We start from the raw sequence: 25,615 nt of genomic DNA on the forward strand, positions 1-25,615 counted from the left end.
GTTTTAATTCCACATTGTTTAATTGTATTTTAAGGGGGGGATTGAGGGTTTGGACTGTATATTTTTAATCTTTGTAAGCCGCCCTGATTGCATTTTGTAGAGAGGTGGGATATAAATAAATTTTATTATTATATTATTATAACAAAACATCAAATCATGTGTCTGCCTGAAATACTTCTCATAACCAGGATTCAGCTTCTCACTGAGTTCTAAACAGCACACAGCACTGAAGGATCGCTGATATTGCTACCCCTTGGAACAAAAGGGACAAGTCAGTTTGCTGGTTTGCTTGGCTCATCTCTCCAGAGTTTCCGATAGAGCTCTTCCTCAGCAATAACTGGAGATACTGGCGACTGGAGCTGAAACTTCTTGCATGAAAAATGTGCATGGAGACCTATGGCTCTCCCTTAATTTTTGACATGCCAGAATCTTGGGGCACACACAGGAGTTACCTTTTTACTTTGCCTCCCTGCAAATATTCACAGAGGACTGCAGAATCAAATTCAGTTGTCTTAACCAACTGGGAAGTTTCAGTACAGTGGAAGAAACACACTCGGTTTTACCAACAATTTTCTTGGCATAAATCTTAGGGCTTCTCCTCATCTCAAGTATAACTTATTTGACTTAGTCCAAGACACACTGCAGAAATAATCCAGTTTGAGACCACTTTAACTGCCCTGGCTCAATGCTAGAGAATTCTGGGAACTATAGTTTTTTGAGACATTAAGCTTTCTCTGTCAGAGAGCTCTGGTGCCACAATAAACAATCCCCAGGATTCCCTAGCATTGAACCAGGGCAGTTAAAGTGGTCTCAAACTAGAACATTTCTGCAGTGTTTTGGACCTAGATGGCAAGAAAATTGTTTTCATTTAGATCCTCCTACCTTAAAATCAGCTTCCACATGCAACACCACTGGCTCTGCAGAGTTCATGATCTTACACTCCAGTTTATGACAGGAATGTCCAGGTTTGCCTCCAGTAATAACAAACTCAAACTCACAGAATTCGTTTTCTCCTAGAGAAGACAAAACTGTTATTTCTGGGGAAATGAAGAATTTTTTTAAAGGAATCCCAAGAATTTCCTCAAGCTCAACTCTATCTCCCCCAAAATACACACTGCCATAATAATTGCTACCATTTTTAGTACATGGCCACCCAGTGATTAATGCAACATGTACACATCATGCACAACAGACAGAAAAGGTTTACCTAACTCTCCAGTATAAGGTTCGACTTCCACTATGTCACAATCACTGATTTTCGCCCAGACAAATGTGACTGGGGATTTGCTATTATTGTACATCTGAAAAGTTGGAAATGAAGAGACAATTACTATCATTATACAAGAAGTCTCCATAAAAATATGCTCAGGGATATATTTAGCTTTGTCAAATTTTGTAAACTTCCTTGACTCCCAGGCATGGGAGAAAGGTGAGAAATAAATAAATAAATAATGGATGATGATAATGATGATGCTATTGGGGAGAAATTTAACTTCCATTAGTACTTAATAACATTTCTACTGTTTCTTCCCCCAATGTATGCTTCAGCATTTTCACCTCATTTATATGATGTATTAGATAAGAGACATACCCACTAAATAGCACTAATAGTGTACCTTCAATGTTCTTCTAATATTTACGCCAATATAGTTTTCTCCTGGGATGATAATAGCATATGGTTCTAAAAGGAGCTGAAATGGTTCTGTACATCCTTTAACATCTATTTCCAGGGCTATAACATCCTCTTGTCGGACTTCTCTAGTATCATACAGCCATGGTTTTTGAGAGCTGTATGAGAAACATATTTAAAATCACATTAATTCTGCATATTTGATATAGAACAGTATGATACTACTGATCCTCCTCAACAGATTTGGAACCTAACACTTTTGCAACAGCATCATCAAAAATATATTATCCATCATAATTGTCTTGTACACCGTTTCAACTAAAGGGATTTAAATGTTGTCTCTCTCTGGGCTAAACTACATGGTGTATTATTTGCTCTTTTCAAAAATCATGCCTTTATCAGAAAAGGAAGTTTCTCTTCAGTTTCTCTTCAGATCATATTAAAAAAGAAAGATCAGGACTGGGACCAGTTTCCTGCAAAAAAAAAAAAAAAGCCGCGTCCAACCTCCATTAGTGGTTCCCAAAGATGTTCGTTTTCTTTAAAATAAAAAAAAATGGTGAATATAAGAACATCATGCCACATGTTATTTCACCCTCACTTGTTTCTCCACTGCTTACAAATAAACAGAAAAGCCAAAGTAGTATAATCACTAGCAACAGCTATTATACTGCAGGGATAGAAAAACACATAGGGAAGATATAAAACTAGAGCTTGGAAAAGGTACTTTTTTATATATATCTAGAATCTAGACACCTGTAATAAATGGTATTGATTATTACAATTTGTATAACTTTTAAAGTACATAATGTAAGAAATTGAAATTTTGTTTATAAATATTAATTTTTCATTTTAGATGTAGACAAAGGACTGAAGCTGGAATAGACAAATGTTGCCTTGAAGTAGGAAGACAACGGGAAGAATGCGTTGGGGACTGTATGTTCAATGTTTAAAGCCTCATATAGGTTTAAATTGTTTATAAGGTATTTTCTTTTGCTTTACAATGATATTTTCTTTAAAGTAGTTTATATGGTGTATGATATTGTAAAGTTTTATTTTTAATGTTTCTGTCTTCTTCTTCTTATTATTATTATTATGCTTTATTTATATAGCACTGTTTTGTTTGTTTATTGTCTTTTTATTGTTCTTTGTTTATTGTCTTTTCTCTTTTGGTTTTTCGCTTATGTGTAATAAAAAATAAGCCTGCTGTAACCCAAAAAGTAACTTTCCCATGTCCTGATCAGGAGCATGGCAAAGGGTGTGTTTATGCAGTAAAGCACAGTGTCTTAACCTGAGGCTTAATCCACTTAGTACCTCGTGAACCAGATTCAGAAGTAGAGTAATGGCTTGACCAAGTCAATGACAGATTTTTGAAAAAGGGTCTACTACATATTGGTGGTTAATAGATTAAGATGATGGCTCACACAGGAAAAAAATGATCACGCTTTATTCTATCTTCTTGTGGAGATTCCCAACCAATCCATGCTAGAATGACCCACGGTTTCAGTTCTTTTAGACAGGGAGTGATAATAAGAACCATGAGCAATTGCATAGGAAAATGAGAAGCTCAAAATGCATTCAAGAGAACAGGATCCCTCTTCTCACAGTAGAGTCAGACTTTCAACATTCTGCTTGTAGTGCAACTGTCCCATTAGAATTTTTTACACCCTGCTAGCAAAAAAAGCCCTAATGAATATGTTGGGAATTACTTTCAAGCAAATGAGTAAAGAACAGAGCAACAAGAAATAATCTTCATTCTAATATCCCGTGCATTGAGTACAAAGGATGTGTGATGACTGGCAAGCATTCTGTGCTTAGGGAACAAAATAGTCCAAATTAAGCACTTTTAAGGGTCAAACTAGATATGGCATGGGCAAAATCTCCCTTGGTTGCTTGTTTTTACTTCAAAACATCAACACAATTTAATTGAAGAAGCTGCATTGTGTGCTAAACATTTACTCCTGTGACTGATATTCCCACAAACATCTAAATTTGGTATTCATGCAATGGGAGGTGAAAAGAAGTACACAGCAGATACATGTATACTACACATAAAGACTGAAAATCTATGGTGCCAAGGCAGCCATGGGGAAGTTGCCATTTGGGTCAAACCTTTTTTAGGATCAACACATCAACAATAATGCCAATACAAATGGCATAAGTTATGTGTCTGGACCATCACATACCACTTACTTAGGTAGTTCTGGTATATCCTCTAGCACAATTTGAAGCACACTGTGATACTCCTTCAGCTGTAATGAAAAAAGAAACCCAGAAAGCAAGTGATTTTTCTGAAGCAACAAAGGTATCACTTCCTGTAAAAAGGAGAGCTCCTACCAATTCATTCCTCCCAGAAAAGGTGAGTTGGCATTCTAATTACTTTTCACTGTCAGAAACATCTTGGGATCACAACTTTTGCATACAACTATGCTGTTTTTAACTCATTTTTCAATGTTGGTAATATTTAATTATCTTTTAACTTTTGTAATCAGTGTTTTAATTCTCTTTTTAAATTACTGTAACCCGCCTTGAATCCCATTGTGGGAGAAAGGGAGGATATTAATCCTTGAAGTAAATAAATCAAAAATAAATCTGTATCTGACAGCTTGTACATATAGCTACTGCCAGCTGATATACACATGAGAAGTTCTGTAGTCATTTGGCCTGACCATGGATAATTATCTTTGATTTTGTACAAGCAACACATAGTCACACAATCTGTGGAGACAGTCAGTCAACAACAAATTTGCTTTGGGGTATGTGTCTCTGTGTGGGCTAACCTACAGTGACGAGACAGAGGAGTTTTTCACACAGCAAAAAACAAACAAACAAACAAAAAAACACAACCCTGGTTTGAATCATCTTCCAGTATGCAGCCGGGTATTATCACACCAAAGGAACTCCAAATTCACCGCCAATGCCATCAGCCAAGTGCAGTCTGTCTGCAGCCCAGCTTCCAGGCACTTCTTTTCAAAGCCGGAAAGCTCCCAGCTTTGATAAATGGCTGCTGAAATGCACCTGGGAACTAGGCGGCAGCCGGGCTGCACTCAGCCAGCAGCATCAGCAGTGAATTTGGCATTCCTTTGGTGTGATAATACCCAGCTGCATCCTGGAAGAGGATTCAAACTGGAAAAGGTAAGCTGGGTTTTTTTGCTGTGCAAAAAACTCCAGAATCATAGCTTCGTACAGTTGGAAGGGACCACAGGGGCCATCTAGATAGCACAATGATAATACAAAAACCTGAGAGTCAAAATCAGTCAACAACAAGCAAAGCTATACCTTTTTTGGAGCATATGTGAGCGTAAATGAGTGGTCAGAATGTGCATCGAGCCTTCCCATGGAAGGAGTTATAGAGAAAGCTGACTCTTTTTCTAGGTTGTATTTTATCTTTGTAAGATCCACCGTTCCTTCCAACATTAAAGGCTGCAGATTAGGTTTCATTATCTGCCAGAAAAAGGAAAGCTCCACGTGGCTGAGCAAAGAAAAATAATAACTAGATTAAGTTCTGTAGTTTCAGTGTAAGATCACTGGATAAAGGTGCAAGTTTAGGTAATCTTTGTTTTGGAGATTCCAAAATGATGGACCAAGCAAGAAGCCTAGTCACTTCAGGTTTTATCTCTGGAATTATCAAAAGAACAGCAATTGGTCCCAAAGTAAACTGCACAGCACAGCTCACATGCATCACTGAAACCTAAGTTTGGTCATCAGGATTGTGCCTTCATCAGCCATCAGGACTGTGCTTCTAAATTAAAAATCAAAGGCCTTTTGCTTGGTTTTGAGTGATCGTCCCTCCACATGTTACAGTTCCCTCTCACATAATCCAAATTTGCTTCCAAAACAGATTCAGAATCCCACATGAAAACAATGGTTTGTTTGTTCTGGGTCTGCAACAAAGTTAAGTTCACATAAACCATAGCTTGCCTGATTCAGATGTAACAACAAAAACTAAGTTTATGACCAGAAGCCCTGGAGTATTGACTGTTTCCCAAGAACTCCCTCTAAGAAGACTCCTATTTTATCCTCTCAACTGAAACAGGTTAATATCCCCATCCTTATTTCATTTTTCCCCATTTTTTGGATATCTGTCGATATCAGGATGATTTGTAACAGTCCTGCATGCTAATTTTCAGCCTGTGGGACTCTTTAGGGACCACTGAGACCACCAAAAAATGCAAATAAAAAAAAAACCGGGGGGAGGGGAGAAAATGATTGGAAGTCTGTTTCTTGATTTGAAAAACAGGGTAAAGTTAGTTGGAAAAATCAATCCAAGTAAGCATGAACAACTTAATCTGGATCTACATACAGGTATTCTTTCATGGCACAGTCCATAGCTTCTGAACTTTAAAAAGCTCTCCAGTCCCACTCTACATAAGGAAGATCATACGTACGTAATATTTCTTAGAACCAGAGTTTTCTCTGCCACAGAGTAGGGGTTCACAGAATCAAAACGTATGAGATGTTGTGCTGTCACATCTGTAAGCTCACCAAGTAGGGGACTGCTTTCTCCACCTGTGACAGATAGAAGTTTCAAGGCTATCAGCTGCCCAAGACCTGGAAATGAACGAACAAACAAAAAATACAAATAACTGTTTATTCTGTAGAAAATATATATGATACAGTCTATGGAATTCAATAGGGTGTTATGGATTGGGCTGAATATATGAAGCTGCCATTCCATTGGTGTATGTAGCCTAGTTCTATCTACCATAACTGGTAGTAGCTCCTTGCAGCTTCAGACAAAGGTGTTTTCCACAGCACCTTTCTGGCAATGCCAGGGACAGAACACTTTCACATTCAAACCTTGTGCTCTATGGAACTTTTGAATGTGTCTGATGGCTTGATTTGCATGCATGTGTCATTTTAGCAGATGGCGCTGGAAAATTCTGTTTGTATGTCCAACTGTCTCCCTCTGACATAGGTTGGCTGAGGTGGGGGGCTATTGAAGGGATCTCTTGCCCTGTCATTAAACCCATTTCGGCTTGCATATGAAATCTGCAAAGATGTTAGTAGCAAACCTGTTACAGTAATCTCGCTGATCTGACAATTGTCACAAACAATGAGGTACGTCACTGAAACAACTTCAGGTAAAAGGGGCATGAACACGACCTGAAAGGCAAGTTTTTACATTAGGAAAACAGGAGGGCTCATTGGGCCTGCATACTGAAACAAATTATTTGCATTGGCTTTAAACCGCTTTATATTTCATCACAGCTTCCTTCAAAATCCTGAGACCTGTGGTAAGACAGTGGGTACTGAAATTTCTGTAAAGAGAGTTTTCTACACCCCTTCACATTTAACTAAGAGTTCAGATTTCCAAAGATAGAAAACCATGAAACCAGCTTAAAGTTTAGGTAGGTGTTGGTATATCATTTTTCCTCTTTGAGTTATTCACCAATCATTGAATCCACCACATATACTTGGACTCACTCTTTTCCTGTTTCATATTCTAAATACCAAAGTAGACATGGCAAATGTATTTGAAAACACTTGCCAAGGTAGCTATAAAGAGCATGGGATTGTGAAAATATAAGCACCAAAGCAGACACAACAAATGTATTTAAAAACACTTGCCACATTAGCTATGGGATTGTGAAAATAAACTTTTTTTACACTGGAAGGAATATTGGAAGGGTACTGAAGGGAGGAGAGTAAATTCTGCTCTGCTCTCTCCTCCACATTACCTCATTGCATTCCACTGCTTTAAAGCCATTTTCTCCATGACATTTAGTACTGTGCTGAGATTTTAACCCGCAACTTTTCTAAAAAAAAAAAACACAACCAAGCGCTTCTAGATCTTATGTACCTTTGTCAGCAGTACTGGGTTTCAAGTGCCACACAGTGGGGAGAAAAAAGGTGAGCTGGATTTTTGTAATGGGGCGCTGTGCATAGTCCTTTGTCCAAAGCCTCCAGCTTTGAATGTTTAGCAAAACAAAGGCAAGGAGGGATGAGCAAAGCCTCCTGATTCAAGATTTCACACAAGTTTCTCTAGGAAGATAGAGAGCAGCACAACCCCCTCTTATCACACATACTTCCATCCTTAGCTGCAGAAGAGGTGGTGGAAATAAGGGACTGACAGCAGAACCAATGCTCAGTTTGCTGGTAACCAACACTGCTTTCTCAAATGTGAAGTTAAGAAGAGCTTGTTATGCATCCTCTTTTTACAGTACATACCTCTTCCAATCAAGTTATGAAAACAAATTCACATTGCTAGCCTTACAAACAAACATAAACATTCTAATTAACTTATAAATCTATATATGCTTCTAGCCTGTTGCAGCAAATGAATCCCTAGTATAAACATTCTTCCCCAAAAGGGACAGTGTGCTTTCACTTTAGGGTGCCTGAAATGATGGATCTGTTTTTCATGTATCCTTTAGTGTGAGCTGCAGCACACACAACTAACCTCAATTACTGTGGACTGATCAGGAGCTAGCTCAAAAACTGCTGGTCGAATCCCAAATACGTCATGTTCCACATAGCCAAAGGTGGCAACAGCCTTCAAAAAGGAAAAGAAGAAACACTGTAAGAACCTACAAAATCTCTGATGCAATCTGTCATTCTCAATTAACAGGAATCAGAGCCAGGACTTCCCATTCTACTTACTCGGAAGTTAGGGGGTGGCCATATATTCTTTGGCATTATGCAAAACTTCCCAATGCTAGAACCTTCATTTTTGCAAGGAAACTCTATAAACTTTACACCTCCCACAAGGCAGGCTCCGCAGTCTAAAGTGAGAGGCACTACAGCAAAACACAGGTACAAGCAGTTAATGCCAACAGTAGGATAAGCTAGGATGGTTGAAGGTAAAGAGGCACACCATGTTAATTCTGAATCAGGAACTGTATGGTGTGAGGAGACGATGCTGACATTGCTCTACATGCATCCTTGCCCTTGGGCAATTCTTCTTCTGTCAGGGGCTATATTTCCTCAGGAATACCATATATACTTGTATATATATATATATGTATAGAAATCGACCTCATTTATAAATTGAGGGCAAGTTTTTGGGGCAAAAATTATGGATTTTGATATGACTTGAGAATAATTCGAAGGTAAAACGTAGGGCTATGTAACAAAGGATCTAAAGGATGAAGCTAAGGAAAACAATGCCAAAGACCTTTTATAAATTCCAGTAGGTATAATTGTTCCTGCTCATACTAAAAGATGGATAGATGAGAGAACAGAGGGGGCTCAGTTCTTCCAGGACAGATTATGCGCTTCCCTTTCACCAGGGGATGGTTCTTTTTTAAAATAAGAGTTAAAGTACAGTACTTACATTAACCCATGGGTACGTTGACTCAGATTTTGGAGGTCAAATTTTTTACTAAAATTGCTAGACATACATGAGTATATACAGTAATCTGTTATGGGAGGGATATGTCAGTGGTGGGCTCACAGGTCAGAGTTGAAGCTAAAGGCAGGCATACCTCCAAATGAAAATGGACAGTCCCATCTCTTTTTTCTCTTTCTATCACCATTTTTTCTCATTATCACTCTTTTTTAACACACCTTTCCCTTCTGTGTTACTTCCTGCTCAGGGGGATTCTGGGGGAATGACAGTTAATTCATCATTACCAGGCAGCCTTTGAAATTAGGCTAAACACTGTATGCTGCTCATGGTCTAGAAGGAATTTGACACTTTAGCACTCTGGGAACTGGAAGACAAAAACAGGTTGGTAAAAGTCAACTCACATGTTAAAATAGGAGGTGGCCTTCTGCCTTTCAAAGGGACCAGGAGCGGATATGTTGCTTGTGACTCCACCAGTATGTAATCATCATAATCTGATAGGTATTCAGGAATAAACTGGACTACATAGTGACAACTCATTCCAGGAGCAACAAGGCCTCCTTCACCTGGAAATTTTCCTAGAAAAAAAGCACAGGCTTCTTTCAGAAACTTGCACAGGGGAGAATCAAGCCATTTGAACCTCCACCTGTAGAAGGAAATACAGTACTGGAGTCCAGGTGTACATTTATGACTTCAATGAGAACTCATCCAATGTTGATCAAAAAGGGAAAAAAAGTTCAGTAAAGGAAAAAAGGTTACAGCTACACAATTCTCAACATATAATCTATAATGGCATTCTTAGATACTTCTGAGCTCTCAAAAATGTTCTAGGGAGATAGATGTCACTCTAACATAACTGTACACAGATTTACTAAGAAATATACTTCACTAATTTTAATGTGTTTTGTCAACTGGCAAAGACTTGGTGAATACTGTGGTTGTCCCAAGACATAATGTTATGAAAACGTTAATCATCAATGTGGTCCTCTAAACTGTTTCTTCTGTTCTTCAGGCTAGTATGAAGCAAATATACACCCATCTGCAGGTATTTCAAAAATTCCACTTTCTGAAGGAATTTACAAGAAATTTTGCATCATTGAATCAAGTAAGAACTCACCCAACCCAATAGAAAAGGCTGATGTAGCTGGGGGAATTATTCTGACACACTGAGAAGTTGAAGTCATATTCTGTAATTCTACAGTCATCTACAAAGAGAGAGGGTTTTTTTTTTAAAAAAAATACAAAACAAAATGCAACAAATAATATCTCCAAATCAACCTTGACTGTTACAAATGAGAGTAATATCACTCCACATAATCTGTTTATGAAGGAATTCTTAAGGCTGGGGAAACTGAGCAATATGCAGTAAAGAAATAATAACATTTTAGTAACTGTTTGAAAGATCTCTGTGAACAGAAGCTATTACTAAGACTGAAACATATGCAAGGCAAACTAAATAATGGGAAATGTTAAAGCCAGTAATCCTTGCTTGTGCAGCAAAAATCTCTCACCTCATAAACCTGGCCAACTTCATAATAAGAAAACACAACAGCTGGCGGGTTTGCTAGGAAGATAGGCACTGACTCAGAATTGCTGAAATGAAATGACAGAATTACATTTTCTTAAAAAACAGTCAATGAACGTGCCAAATGGCTTGATGTGCAAGGTATGAGTCTACTAAGATGCTCTCAGATGGATATGCATTGTTAACAGAGCTCTATTTGCAGAACCCCTTAAGACAGAAAATAGCAGAACTGATGAGCATTTTTATTAGAGTCAAAAAGGCATTCATGGAATTTGGAGGATTCAAACAATACACACTTTGGTACGCTTCATTCAAATCTCAACTTGGTGAGCAAGGACCTGGCTGTTTGGTGATCCACTGTAACATATAACATAACCTGTATGCACAAGGCCACTGAATGTGGTCTTGTTTCTTCCATGTTGTCCCCTCTTCCCCTTCTGCAACACATAGGCCAATGTAATTTAAACAGAATGTGAGACAATACCTTCAAAAACTCAAAGGAGCTCTATACAGTTATGACTACCAATTCTTACTTCATTTTATTTTGCAAAGAACTGTTCAGCTACCTTTCAACCACAGTCTTTTTTCTTCCTGCTACCATATGCTCCACCCTCTTTTGAGGCAAAATCAAGGACTTGCCGCCACAAACGGAGTTAGGTGGGAAAAAACGTGGGTTTTTCAGGAAGTTATGGCGTTCCTCGAGTCTCTGGAGGTAGGCACGGTCTTTTTGCCTTTCAGCTCTGGACATGTTGTTTTTCCAAACTGGCTTCCGGGAGGGGCTAGATTTCTTCTGTCAGTAGATACAGTGAAGGGAGAAATGTACTTTGGTTGCTGTTGTATAAAGGACTCATTCATAATCATTATGCCTGACATACTGTACACATTTTCATCTTCTCAGTCCAGAAATCACAACATTGGAGCCATCAGGCAGACCCAGTAACATCTTGGACTGCCTGAAGGAAGAGGCCCCTCCCTCCTCAACTGTCATCTCGGCCTCAGAGGGAGCCATCAGGCAGACCCAGCAACATCAGGGACAGCCTGAAGGAAGAGGCCCCTCCCTCCTCAACTGTCATCTCGGCCTCAGAGGGAGCCATCAGGCAGACCCAGCAACATCAGGGACTGCCTGAAGGAAGAGGCCCCTCCCTCCTCAACTGTCATCTCGGCCTCAGAGGGAGCCATCAGGCAGACCAGCAACATCTTGGACTGCCTGAAGGATGAGACTTCTCCCTCCTTTAACTGTGTTTTTTATTGTATTATGATTTTACTGTACACCGCTATGATCATCGCGGAATAGCGGTATATAAATAAAACATATTATTATTATTATTATTATTAACATCCAAAATCACAACATATTTGGCAGTTGTTCTGCAGAAGAAAATGTGGCAAACTTTGTCAGGATGGGAATCTCCACTTTTGCTTTAGAAACAAAACGAACTTCTAGCACACATGAATGCCAAGAGGAACAGAAATGGACTGGAAGATTCTGGTAAACGCTGTAAACCCAGGCACACATATTTGTAAATAAGATCCATGGATCTCAATAGTTTGAGTCATACATAGATTATTGTAACCTCCTTCTGACAGGGCTTCCTCTTTCACACCTCCATCCTTTAATCTCTGTCCAGTATTCAGCTGCCCGTATTGTCACATCCGCTCGCCGCTTTGACCATGTTTCTCCTCTTTTATCCTCCCTTCATTGGCTCCCCTTCCGCATCCGGTACAAGCTTTTATTATTGACTTTCAAAGCCCTCCATGGATTGGCCCCTCCTTACTTATCTGACCTTCTTTCTCCTTACATTCCTACTCGCACCCTCCGCTCTTGTAGTCAAGGTCTCCTGTCACAGTGTAGGACTACCACTGCCCCCTCCCGAATTTGTCCCTTCTCGCTTGCTGCCCCTTACTCCTGGAACCTTCTTCCCCCACGTGCACAACTCATCACTTCTCTACCCAGTTTCAAAACTGAGTTAAAGACTATATTGTTTAGAGAAGCATTCCCAGAGGCTAGCCCCTCTCTGACCCAGGAAGCCTCCTTTTAACCACCCATCAAGAAGCCAAGCCCTTCCTCCAGTCCATCTGCCTTGGTCCAGGCCTCAGAGGTGGAGAAGATCTGCTGGACCTGATCCTTTTCCCCACCAGCACTCCCTTCTCCTTTTGTGTCGTGTCTTCTTAGATTGTAAGCCTGAGGGCAGGGAACCGTCTAACTAAAAGATTGTATGTACAGCGCTGTGTAAATTTACAGCGCTTTATAAAGGTTAATAATAATAATAATAATAATAATACATAATACAGTTCGCCCTTTCTTTACACGGAGGATCCATTCCGGACTCCCCCACGTAAAACAAATACCAACTATGCTCGAGCCCCATTTAAATGAATGGGTCTTGTGTACACAGCGGCATGGCAGTGCATGCCCTAATCATCCCTATGGGACACGTCGCCCTTTCTCCCTGAGCGGCTTTCAGCGTATGCTCAAAGTCACGTAAAGCGCACCAGCGTATGACACAGGCACACTGTATTAGGCTTTGCAGGTGCGAAATTATCATGGATTGGACTAATTCTCTTCCCATAATCTCCTCTTCCTAACTCACCACACCTGTCTGTAGAACACTACTGTTGCAAAACATCCTATGTATATATTTTTCTATGTTTTATTACACATTCCATATTGTACATTCCATTTTACAACATATTAATTGTAAACTAAAGCTTCAGATAAGCAGCTTTTGTTATGAAACAAACAACACCCTTGATTAAATTATAAAATTGTATATATAACTTCTCTAATGTAACCAGCAGTATTATGCTGAATATGCTGTCACTCTCCAGTTTATTCTGACCACAGAATATTGTACCTTGTGGTTACAAAGTCTGGATTTATTGATGCAGAATTCTACACTCCGGACCCAGTAAGCTATATACTTTCTTTTTCTAAAATGAGTGAGAATCTGTTGAGGCTAATAAGAAAGGGTCACAGTGACAATCTGACAACTTCCTCCATAGTTAAAGGCACCAAAAGGGATGCTGCCAGCTCCTTGAAACCCCATGGCATTCACACATAGCCCCAGAAATTAGAAGCAGAAGAAGGAGAAAAAGCAAATATGGCTCTTACAGGGGTAAAACAATCCTTGCAGGCCAAAAGAAACCCTGGCTACAACATGGTAGTGAACTGTAAGGTTAGTAGACATACCCAGTGGGTTAAGATTAAGTTTTAAAAAGCATTTAAAGCTATGACACACAGACCTGTTGTTATTTGCTTCAACTTATGGAAACTCAACCCCCAAGGCCCCAGTCATCAACTGCCCACCTCAGTTTTTGCAAACTCAAGGCTGTGGCTTCCTTGATAGAATCAATGCACCTGTAGCATCCTTTCCCTCTTTCCCTACTGCCTTCCACTCTATCATCCTTCCCAGTGAGTTGCACTGTCTCATGATATGGCCAAAGTTCGACAGCCTCAGTTTAGACATCTTCACTTCTCAGAGAAACAACACACAGACAGTTACCTTAAAGAATGATTTTTTAATTTGATCTGGAACATCACTAGTTGAAGACTCCATGGTTAAACTGGATAAAGATACATCTGGTAGACTCTCTTGTAGTTTCCTAATGTGGGAACTTTCTCTCCATTTGGAAGAATTTGAATTGTCAGAAACATGGTGTTTAAAACTCTGGATTTCTTTCAAATAGCCAGGCTCAGATACTTCTGCAATTAAAAGAATTTTAAAAAGCCTGAAAGCAATGAAAACAAGAGGTGGCCAACCATGGATTTCACAAAAACGATGTGCACATTTCACTGAGATCAATGACATTTCCAGGTGATTGAATGGTTTAATTTAATTTTATTTATATCCCACTTATCTTCTGATATGGCACCAAAGGTGGCTTATAGTGTAGAGTAAAATAAAATACAGTAAAAACAATGTATAGTACAATTTAAAAAAATTAAACAGTCAATATGGTGTAGTGGTTTGAGCACCAGACTATGACTATTTTAGTGAATTGAAATCTGCACATAGCCCACTGTATCAACTTTAGTCACTTGAAGGAATTCTTCTCCAACCTTCCCTACAAATGAAACTGTAGTCAAGCTTAGGATATTTGTTTCTCTAGAGCAGGGGCGGTAAAGGTGTATCCCATGGTAGTAAAGCTTTGAAATTTAGATGACTTAGAGGTCTCTCAATCATAGTGTTACCATAAGTCGAAGTCGACTTGACAGCAGTTAACAGCAATAAGCCTTCCTCCCATTTTTTTACTCCAAAATGTCCTCAACCGCTTTCTTGAGGGTGTAGAGCACATTTCCATATGTTTGTAGCCCCCTTGGGGTCAAAATAAAATTTTGTGAACTTTTTTTAGTCCCTAACATGTCTCAAAATGACCCCCAGGGGCCACTGTATGTCATTTTATTAATGAAATACAATGCATAAGCAAATAATACACACTTATATACATTTCAAAGAATTCTTAACACCCTCACCCAAACTCCTATTTCCAGCACTATGGAGAAGAGGTGATACTGAAATTGTTGTAAAATTTATACAGGCTTGGATTTTGGTTCTGTGTGTCTATTTTCCAAAGTCATTGTGAATGGTACAATTCAGTGTAAATCACCCCATACATTATGGAGGAAAATAGTAATTTCACAAAGTTGTTTACATTTAATTTCTTGATTCCTCAATTACGTTACTAAAAAGCCATGTAAATCCTTGTGTAAAAGCTACCTTTAGGTGCTCGGGTAATAAGCGCTGGGTCCGTGATGTAATCTTTAGGGCTGATTAAATTATGTTTCTTTAGAAGTTCATCATCCACGCACCATCTGAATGTAGACTTCACTACAACAAACACATTCAAAGAGAGACGGTAAGTGTTTCAAGATAAAAGGTGCATCTACACTATAGAAATAATGCAGCTTGACACCACTTTAACTGCCATGGCTCTATCCTACAGAATCCTGGGATTTGTAGTTTTGTGAGGCACTAGCACTCTTTGGTAGGAAACCAAAGTCCTTGTAAAACTGCAAATTCCAGGATTCCATAGGATGCCATGAAAACACTTAAAAGTGGTGTCAAACTGCATTATTTCTATAATGTAGATGCACCCAAAGACAACTGTTTCTTGTTATTCCTGCATATACCAGACGCAAAGTTTTTGAAGAGAAACTCAACTGGGAATCAACTTCCCCCGTCAGAAGAAACAAGCAATGGGTCAAGGGACAGATAGGACCACAACATATTTGGAATAGGGTAACAAATCTTTCTCTGTCCATCTTGATCCCAATCGAGATCCACCCGTCCCCTCATTATTGTTTCAGAATTTCAAATAATACAAATTAAATGCATTTGAATGTTTAGCGTCATATCTAGTTTGGTTTTCATCCCATCTTTATATCTTGCTGACAACCTCATTTATATTACAAAGTGCACATCCAAACAAATAATTGTTTAATTTTTTGGGGGGGAGGGGGAAATAAATGTCTCTCTACTATAAATCTCCTCTGTACCACTGGTATCCAGTCCAAACATATTTGGTATCCAGTCTCAATGCAAAATAATGACTTTTCCTGAAAATCAAAGGTTAAACTTCCGTTTTGTCTGAATTCTGCTAGCATAAAATGTGAAATGGCACTCTGCTCACCCGGCGGCAATGCAATGTGACGGTAATCTTCTGGAACTTGTGCTTTATACTGATTCAAGATTCTTTCCTCTTCTGCTGTGGCCCGTGCCCTTGCTTGGATGATGTGCCTTTCTAACATATCTGCTTCTGCTAATCGGTCATTATATTCATTCCTGACCTGATATGGCAATTGAGAAATTACTGTAGTTATTTACCTATTTGATTTATGGATCTCTAGACCTTCAAGAGGTTCCTAGGACAGCTATATATCATTCAGTACTGTTTTATTTTTTAAAAACATATTCTCAGCTGCAAACTATCTTGACAGACAGCTGGCACAAAAACATGTTTTTCAATTCTTCTGGAAAAGTTTTGAAACATTTCCATAAGTGCACATTTACCAGGTTGTATCGAAGCCAAACCTATAGAAAAAATGATCAAGGGCTGGTAGTGGAAATGTGTGAGATTTAATAAGGGTTTATTAAATTATGAGCAAGAAGAGCCAGTGTGGTGTAATGATTTCAGTATTAGACTACTACTCAGGGTTCGAATATCTGCTCAGCTAAGAAAATCCTCTGGGTGACTTTGGCAAGTCACACTCTCTCAGCCTCAGAGATGGTAAAGCCCTCTCTAAACAGATATTGCCCAGTGACTGGTTTGCCTTAGGGTTGCCATAAGTCAGAAATGGTCTGAAGGCACACCACAAAAGACAAAAAAATTATGAGCAGTGTATAGTGAGAGGAATCAAGAAAATTTATTCTAATCAGAATTAGATTGATAAATGTATGCTAGAATATTTATTTTGGCCCTTGTTTCTCATTATACTCTGGCTCATGGCTCCTGTACCCTCTTAGTTTACTCAAGCATTCATTCTCTCTTAAACAACCTTAGTAACCCATCACTCCAAATTAAAATCCCCACCCCAGATAAAACAGAAGTAACATATACAAGGTGGTGCCATCTTCTTCTACCCATTAAACAATCTTTCAGTATGATTGCTGGTGATCTTCCTAATCTTTTCTTTATTACATTTCTATTACCTTTCTGGTTGAACGGAGATTTTAATTACTATATTTCTATTACATTTATGGTTGAATGGGGATTTGAATTCAGGTTCCCTTAATCCTAGTCTGATAATCTGACCACTACAGCACGCAGTTTCAAGCGTAATCCCTATAGTGTTTGTACATTGGCGATATCATATAAATAAATAACAATTCTTGCTCCTCTTCTTAATATATTTGGCTCCTGCTTTGTACAAGTTAATTCGGTTCTCAAGCGGCACGACGACATTTCGTGCTGCTAGTTCAAACCATGGCATTTCATTCATTCATTCCTATCTTCTTTTACAGCACTAAATGGATAGTTTACCTTTTGCAGCTCTTTCACAAACTCCTCGTGATGGACGTTGTCTCCTCCGCGGGACTTGATCATATTTTCCACCGTCTCCACCCCTATTGCCTCTGAGGTATACATGCTCTTAAAGACGCTGGTTAACAAATGGGAAATATCCTACGGGAGGAAGAGGAAAGGAAGACGTCAGTTTCAAGGGTTGAATTATTCAGAGGCACCTGTATTAATCTGGAATATCGAGCATAAAAAACCCACTGGGTGACCTTGGGCAAGTCACGCTCTCTCAGCCTCAGAGGATGGCAGACAACGGTTTTGCCAGACAATTCTTAAAACACATGGCTCTGGAGATCTGGGTTCGAATCCTGGCTAGAGCATAAATAATAATAATACTGATAACAATGGGTTTTACTTATATCCCGCCTTTCCGGAAGGGTCAAGAAAGCCTCAGAGAGAGGATGGCCATGGCAAAAACCTTCTTTGGAGAAACTTGACCAAGAAAATCCCAATGATAATAGGTTCACTATAAATTGGAAAGGGCTTGAAGGCTGCATCCACACTTCAGAAATAACCTGGTTTGGAACCGCTTTAACTGTTGTCTGGCTCTCTGCTATGGAATTCTCCGCTCTGGACCCCACAACAAACTCCAGCTCCCAGAATTCCATAGCAAACAGCCAGAAAAAGTTAAAGCGGTTCCAAACCGGGTTATTTCTCCAGTGTGGATGCAGCCGAAGTCACACAACAACAACAGCATTAAAAGAACACAATAGAGTTGCATTATTATGATGATTAATGCAAAGGCACTCTGCCCATGTTCGGGGGAACCCTGGCTCGGTCGGGGCTTCTCCTCCACCTGAGTCAGCTCCGAGGCCGGCCTGTGCCTGAACATCGCCGGCTCGGGGCTCTGCCTGGCCATGGCGCCTTCCCCGGAGGCCTTTTCCCCGCTTGGAAGCATCGTTCTCCCCCGTTGCTAAGGGCCCATTTTGTTGGCCCAGGCGCAGGGCCCTTAGCAACGGCCACTTCCGGTCCGCTGCTCCTCCACTTCCGGTAGTCTCCTGTAGTTCCCTGACCAGCCTGGGACAGTAGTCATTGAGCCTCAGGCTGCACCCACCCTGCAGGAATAACCCACCATTGGACACCATTTTAACTGCCCTGGCTCAATGCTAGGGAATGCTGGGAACTGTAGTTTTGTCAGACATATTGAGCCTTCTCTGTCAGAGAGAGTTCTGGGGCCACAATAAACTACAATTCCCAAGGTTCCGTAGCCCTGAGCCAGGGCAGTTAAAGCTGTCTCAAACTAGATTATTTCTGCAGTGTGTTTTGGACCAGTAGTAGTAGTAATAATAATGATAATAGAGTTAAAGTTGTGGTTGTTAAAGTGGGGTCAACCCAGATTATTTCTGCAGCGTGGAGGCAACCTGAGGCTCAGGTCCAAAACACACTGCAGAAACAATCCACTCTGAGATGGCTTTAACTGTCCTGGCTCAGTGCTAGGGACTCCTGGGAATTGTAGTTTATTGTGGCGCCAGAGCTCTCTCTGACAGAGAAGGCTAAATGTCTCACAAAACTACAGTTCCCAGGATTCCTTAGCACTGAGGCAGGACACTTGACATAGTCTCAGACTGGATTATTTCCGCAGTGGGTTTTTGGAGCTCTGTCACTATCCCACTTTTAACTGCCCTGAATCAGTGCTATGGAATTCTGGGAACTGTAGTTTGCTGTGGCACCAGAGCTCTCTGGCAGAGAAGACTAAATGCTTCACAAAACTACAGTTCCCAGGATCCCATAGCACTGAGTCTGGCAAAACGTCAGGAAATAACTCTTCTAGGAAAACCCACAAAAAGCTATAGAAGGTATTTATTCATTTCATTTCTGTGCTGCCTTTCTCCAATTAGGGACCCAAGGCGGCTTACAGATAAAAACATCTAAAAAGCTCAGTAAAGTTGAAAAGAATTACTGATCAGGTAATTGATCATTAATTGGTGCTGATCAAAACACTACATTCTCCAAAGTTTTGCTCAGGGAGAGGCTTTTTCTGGCATTGAGTAGGTGGGCAGAACAAGAAACATACAGCAAAACATTCTGGACCCACTCAAAGGAATGTGGCACTTCAGGACACTCTGCCTATTTCCAAAGCAGAATATGTTCCCCGGCCGGTGAATTTCCCACACGCCCAGCAAGAGCAAGATTCTCAACATTTCTGCAAGGAATATGAGCTCATGTTGCAATTGTTACAGTATTGTATAACAAACAACAGTCTGACAATTTGCTTTCCTACACTAGCTACTCAGGATGCAAAGGAGGCCAAATGTCACACACAGCTCCAAAATCTGGTTCCTCGCTCCTAAGCTCCAACCTTCACTCTGTCCAATAAAAGGATTGGATTTCAGTACACATCATGTTTTTGTTGTTCTTGTGTGCCTTGAAGTTGTTTCTGACTTATGGAGACCCTAAGGCAAACCCATGGAGATTATCACACCAGGGCCAGTACAGAAATAATTGCAGGAATGAAAGTTAATGCAACAGTAGTGCTATAGCACTCGATATTTTTGCACGGCCACGCAATCACACAATTATTGTTTCATTACCATATAATATCACGATCACGTTTCTCACACATCCATAAATGAACAGTAAGCACATTGAAGCTGATTGTTTTGCGCATGCACCATTTCGATGCTACAGCGCATGTCTTAAAATCGTGTTTCTGTCCCACACAGAATCACAAAATACAATTCATTACTTCACCACATTGTTTTAGTTTTGTGTGAACAAAATTGTGCCCTGTTCCTCAAAAGACGACTGAAATCCAGTGGCAAGGAGAACGGATTGCCTCCACTGCAATGCATTTTGGGTTGTTGCTTCCGCAATAGTGCAAATGAAGCGCGATTAACTTTTGCACTCTCGCAGTCGTGCTTCATTTACGCTGTTGAGAAGCCATTAACAGGATTTCATAGCATTGAACCATGGCAGTTAAAGTGGTGTCAAACTGAATTATTTCTACAGCGGGGAAAGATATGGCTATATATGTGTCCTGTGGCTTCTGAAATGACCATTCTCAATTTCAGGGAAAGTAACTAAATAAGAGACTTCAAAGCCACAAATCTTTTTCTGAGTCCTAGACCGTCAACATCTGGAGTTTCAAGTCTCTAATGATCTGTGTGTTTGTGTTCTATTTCTGTCTCAGTTTAGAGTTGCCATCTCTTGGATTCTTGGCAGGGCACTTGCATTCTTATCCTCTGCGCCCTGGGAAGCAAACTGCTGAGATTTTATTTTAACAACCACAAAGTAACGACAAAGGAGTGGGGATCCTGTAGTCCTCCAGATTTTGTTAGACTCTAGCTCCCAGCATCCCACACCATTAGCTTTGCAGTTTGACACTGCTTTAACTGTCATGGCTCAATGCTATGGAGACCTGGGATCTGTTGTTAGTTGCTGTGCCAGAGCTCCCTCACAGAGGAGGCTAAATATCTCACAAAACTACAAATCTCAAGTTTCCATAGCATTCAGCCTTGGAAGTTAAAGTGGTGTCAAACTGCATTCATGCCGCAGTGTGGCAGAAACCTATGGTGGCTGAAGCTTTCTGCCACTTGTAGTCCCAATAAAAGTAACTTCCCCAAGCTGTGCAGTCTCGCAACACCCATTTCCCCAAAGTTGGGTTTGTGTATGTGTCACTTTTTAAAGAAAATCTTTTGGCAAGCAAAGTAGCAAGATGACTAATAAAAATAATAAAATAAATAGAGACACTCACAGCAGGGAAATGTGCGTAATAACAAATCTTTCCATTTTGTTAGGTCTCCTTATTTGTTGAAGGATTTGAGAGCTCCTTTTGTGATACTTTTTTCTTTTGTGATTGTTGCTCTTTGATACACATCTGGGCTACTTCCCCCTTCCTCCCCCATCCCATGGTCTTTAAATATCTTTGCAAACAGATATTGCAAACCACCCAAGGCTTGCATTCCACACCATAATGACAGGGTTGCCAATACACAGCTGGGTGGAGGCCTGTGTTTGTGTGTGTTTCCCCCAGCTGTCTGTAGGGACGTCAGTTTTGTAGGAGGGCCCTCTTTCCTTTTGCAGAGTCTCACACTCACACACACAACACAAGCATCCCATGCTTGGCTCCTGTTCAGAAACCTTTGCTCTGCTCCGCTGTACAGATCTGCAAAGAAAAAGGCACACATGAATAGCTGATACAACAAACAAGTATCCTCTGGGACATGGAAAGGACGCATAGACAAAACAGAGGGACCTTTCACAAGCTGGACTGAACATTTTATTCCTGGGCGCAACCAGAAGACAAGAATCCAAACCAGCTCTCTTCCACATCTGGGCACACATCTTTCCGGCTTCCTCTGCAGTTTTCAACAATGGAACTCAATGGCACAGCGCTGGCCTCGAATGGTAAGTCAAAGATTTGCAAAAAAACCTTACTAGAAACATATGCACATGTTTAATGAAATGCTTGTGCATGTGTTGTTTCTATACCAAGAATTCAAAGCTAGAGCCGTGTTCATCTGCAGGACCAGTATGTAAAGAGATCTTGTAGTACCTTACTGAAGTCTAGGAAAGCTCATGCTGTCAATTTCTTTCTTTCAGTTAGTCTCAAAGGTGCTACAAGAGCTCTCTTCATACTGATTCTACAGACTAACACAGCTGTATTGTTGAATTCTAACTGAAAGAGAAGTTGGCAGCATGAGCTGTCGTAGACTTCGATCTACTTCCTCAGATGCATTTGGTGCATCCAAGAAAGTGGTTTTCATACCAAATCATGCTTTAAACTGTTTAGGTTTAAACAGTTTAGATTAAAAACTTTTCTCATGCATCTAAAATTAGCACTGCTTGGCAAATGAATCTGTACTACTGGAGACAGCTTATTCTATTTGTTACTTGGGCCGCCACAACTCTGCAAATGTTGCTTGATTTTTACTCTGTTTTATTTGTTCGTGAACACAGCTTTATAACCAAACAATATTTACGAATCAAAATGTTGAAATATAATTTTCTCAGTTGCTTGGGGAAATCTGTTTGTTTGTTTTAGAAGGATGACATGGTTTTCAAGGGAAGTTATTTACTTACATTTTGCCTTCACAACTACAGCGCTGTATTGTGTTACTGACTTGTAATCTATTATGGAAATGTGTTTTTGTAAAGTATAGGAAAACCGATCTCTTTACCTTGGGGCTGGCAGTCTAAAATTGATCAAAGAAGTACTTAATATTTTTTAATGCTCCATAGACATTTAATTTATTAATCTGGTTATGTTTAATTGTCTTTAAAGTTCTCTAAGGTGTACTTATATTACTGTCTCCTTGTAGCTGTGTTGGAGCTGATGGTGAGAGGGATTGTGTGTTGTTCAAAACTACTGTGTGAATTTAAGGCTGATAGAGATGCAAACTAGGAGCTTCATAAGTCGCTTCTCATATTCTTGATCACTGCATTGGATCTTAGTAAAAGCACAGCCCTACTCTTGTCTCCAGAAAAGTCCTACTTAATTCAATGAGATTTATTTCCAGGTTAGTAAGTACAGGATTCTTGCTTTCATCTCGGTGGAATACTATTGAAAGATGTGATGGAAAGCAGAACGCAGCAACATTATTTTTGGAATACAGCACCCAGAATCCCCCAACCAACTATGTTGACTGAGAATTAAGTAATTTCCCCAAGTTTGCAAGTCTTCCAAGGAGTTTATCAAATGGTGTTTTTCCTGTGCAGAAATGGGATTTAAAACAGGGAAATCCCACAAAAGTGGGATCATTTTCACACAGCGACACAAAATAACATGTACAGAAAGTGGAAAAAAAATCCTGCAAAAGTGGGATCGCTTTCGCATGACTTCGTGGTCATTGAGCATTAACGCGAAAATAAACCCCATAGACATTGGACAAAATTGGGTGCTTCTTACTTTTGGGATTCTTCCGAAAGTAAAAAAATGGCTGATTTTGTCCACTTTCTGTGCGGTTTATTTTCGCGTTAATGCTCGATGCCCCTCATGAGTGTGAAAATGATTCCACTTTTGTGAGATATTTCCTGAATTTAAATCCCATTTTGCACGGGATTTAGGCACTTAGCCTCCCATGTGATAAACTCCTAAGTTGGGTTAGAAACATAGGTTTGAATCTCTCATACCTGGAATTCTGAAATCCCAAATTGTCCAGATGGGTGGCTGAGACAGTGACACCTTTGCTTTCTGATGGTTTAGTGTATACAAACTTTGTTTTGTGCTCAAAATTATGAAAAACCTTATCTATAAAATTATTTTCGGGCTATGTGTATAAGGTGTCTAGGAAACATACATGAATGTTTTGTTTAGACTAGACTTGGATCCCATCTTTAAGATATCTCCTTACATATATGCAAATATTCCAAAATCCAAAAAAACTCTGAAATCCAAAACACTTCCGGTCCTAAGCATTTTGGATGAGAGAGACTCAACCTGTATGTAGATGCTGAGTTGCAAAGAAGTTGTACGGAATACACACATTTTTCAAACACAGTAGAAATTGGCCAACACATGAATGAGAAAACACAATGTGGGGAGAGGCCTGTGCTCACATGCTTCAAGAGTTTGTGACAACGGAACTGGATACGTTAAATTTTTCCAGTTCTCATTCATTTCAAAAGAAAGGCGTTAACATTCATAAAGTGAAATAGCTTCAGGGCATCAGAGAGAAAAAACAGAAACAAAAGTAACTTCAGTAAAATAAATACTGTATTGTAATATTGTCTATTGGATCAGTTTAGGTTGGTGTGGGAGTATGCAGGCTTTCAAGTTCTACAGAGTTCTTTATGAGTCAGTTTGATGAAAGCTGTTGTCGCACTGAAGAATTAATGCAGTTTGACACCACTTTAACTGCCACGGCTCAATGCTATGGACTCCTGGGATTTGTAGTTTGCTGTGGCATGAGCTCTCTGACAGAGAAGGCTAAATATCACACAAAAATGCAGATTCCAGAATTCCACAGCACTGAGCCACAAAATGTCAAACTGTGTTAATTCTGCAGCGTAGATGCAACCGGATCATTCTGTGAGGCTTACATGTCTGATGCCTACAGTTCAGTCCAATAAAACGTATCATTATATCAACAGGTTTTTCCAAAAATGTGAAGTTATAATATTGTAACCAGAAGAAAAAGCTTCACCTCAGGTGAAGGTGTCTGTTTCCATTTCCTTTTAAACTTGTCACTTTTTTAAAAAAGACAAAATTACAGTTTCTAAAGAGTCCCAGAGGTATAATAAATAAAGCCTTATCTTGGTCCAGCCACCCTCTAATGCACATTTGGTAAGGATATAAAATAGAGTCCCCTCAAACTCAAACACACACACGGATTCCATAGAATGAAGCCATGGCAGTTAAAATTGAATCATAGCGCTATAACTGTGCAGTGTGAACGGCCGGCAGGTATGGTGAGAACACTGACCAAATATCAATGTCAAATAAAATTGTATTACCAGTCTGTTTCTCTATCTGTAATGGAGTGGGTGCCATCCTGTCCTTTGTTTCAGGCAACAATATACCTTGGGACATGCCTGGGGGGTGTAATTACAGGCATTGCACTTCCCAAATAAGAATACTGTCTCCCAATGAATTTATTTCCCCTCCAGTCTACATATTCCTAGCCATGCAGAAATGCAAAACCTAAGTTGAGAATTTAGAAACAGTGTTTAGACCTTGAAAGAAAAGGAGCAGATACCAAGGGAATGTGAACAGAGCAAATCAAAGAGTTCTAGATGTGAACAGATTTCCGTGTCTCACTCTCTGCAATGCTAGAAATTTGGGGACTGGAAGGAAAATTAATGGAGGGGACAGGAATCTTATCATGGAGCCAATGTCTCCATATTTCTCTTCCCTGTTGCTATCCTCTGGGCCAGCCCAACCAGCCTCATACCCTCCATCTATCCCAATTTGGCAACAACAGTCCCAATTCATTCTTTGTCATCCCACTTTTCCAGCTGTTTTTAAAATGTCTCAGTTTCCTTCTCTTCCACCTTTTGTATTCAGCTTACTTCAGGGCTGTACAGATCGGCATTTTAGGTCAGTTTGGGGGTGGAGTCAGGGTGTGGCATCTATATGACGCACACCTAACTCTGCCTCCAGGCAGGCATGATGCCGCGTGCTTGGTCTCATGTCCACATGACGCTGTGCCAAAGGTGCACCAAAAAGGCACAGCCACGCGCCTATGGCACCCTTACTGCAGCGCAGAAAAGACCCACT

The 25,615-nt window shown here is 40.0% G+C and overlaps 2 protein-coding genes across 10 annotated transcripts in view; one reads left to right on the plus strand and one right to left on the minus strand.

Annotated features, from left to right (window-relative positions):
* Positions 1-18,411, minus strand: part of DLEC1 (DLEC1 cilia and flagella associated protein) — a 49,996-nt gene extending 31,585 nt beyond the window's left edge. For 8 of the 9 annotated variants that reach the window (XM_089533681.1, XM_089533678.1, XM_089533682.1 and 5 more), the window contains exons 1-18: positions 18,254-18,411; positions 17,422-17,562; positions 16,072-16,228; positions 15,159-15,269; positions 13,944-14,143; positions 11,007-11,230; positions 10,427-10,508; positions 10,033-10,120; positions 9,320-9,493; positions 8,231-8,367; positions 8,031-8,123; positions 6,643-6,733; positions 6,016-6,178; positions 4,907-5,099; positions 3,821-3,879; positions 1,617-1,788; positions 1,208-1,301; positions 883-1,013 (exon numbers count right to left, since the gene is read on the minus strand). In XM_089533681.1, coding sequence (XP_089389807.1) covers positions 883-1,013; positions 1,208-1,301; positions 1,617-1,788; positions 3,821-3,879; positions 4,907-5,099; positions 6,016-6,178; positions 6,643-6,733; positions 8,031-8,123; positions 8,231-8,367; positions 9,320-9,493; positions 10,033-10,120; positions 10,427-10,508; positions 11,007-11,230; positions 13,944-14,143; positions 15,159-15,269; positions 16,072-16,228; positions 17,422-17,562; positions 18,254-18,355 — 2,412 coding nt within the window. In that variant the 5' untranslated portion in view covers positions 18,356-18,411. Of the gene's footprint in view, positions 1-882; positions 1,014-1,207; positions 1,302-1,616; positions 1,789-3,820; positions 3,880-4,906; positions 5,100-6,015; positions 6,179-6,642; positions 6,734-8,030; positions 8,124-8,230; positions 8,368-9,319; positions 9,494-10,032; positions 10,121-10,426; positions 10,509-11,006; positions 11,231-13,943; positions 14,144-15,158; positions 15,270-16,071; positions 16,229-17,421; positions 17,563-18,253 lie in introns of those variants that run through there. The other variant, XM_089533683.1, reaches the window with a different exon arrangement.
* A 3,078-nt stretch (positions 18,412-21,489) lies between these two features.
* PLCD1 (phospholipase C delta 1) overlaps positions 21,490-25,615 on the plus strand; it is a 60,379-nt gene continuing 56,253 nt past the window's right edge. The window contains exon 1 of the mRNA XM_089533691.1: positions 21,490-21,804. Within this exon, the coding sequence (XP_089389817.1) occupies positions 21,771-21,804 (34 nt within the window). The 5' untranslated portion in view covers positions 21,490-21,770. The remainder of the gene's footprint in view (positions 21,805-25,615) is intronic.

The sequence above is a fragment of the Sceloporus occidentalis genome, unplaced genomic scaffold (assembly GCF_023333645.1).
Source record: "Sceloporus occidentalis isolate IW3139 unplaced genomic scaffold, rSceOcc1.0.p SCAF_7, whole genome shotgun sequence".
Lineage (NCBI taxonomy): Eukaryota > Metazoa > Chordata > Lepidosauria > Squamata > Phrynosomatidae > Sceloporus > Sceloporus occidentalis.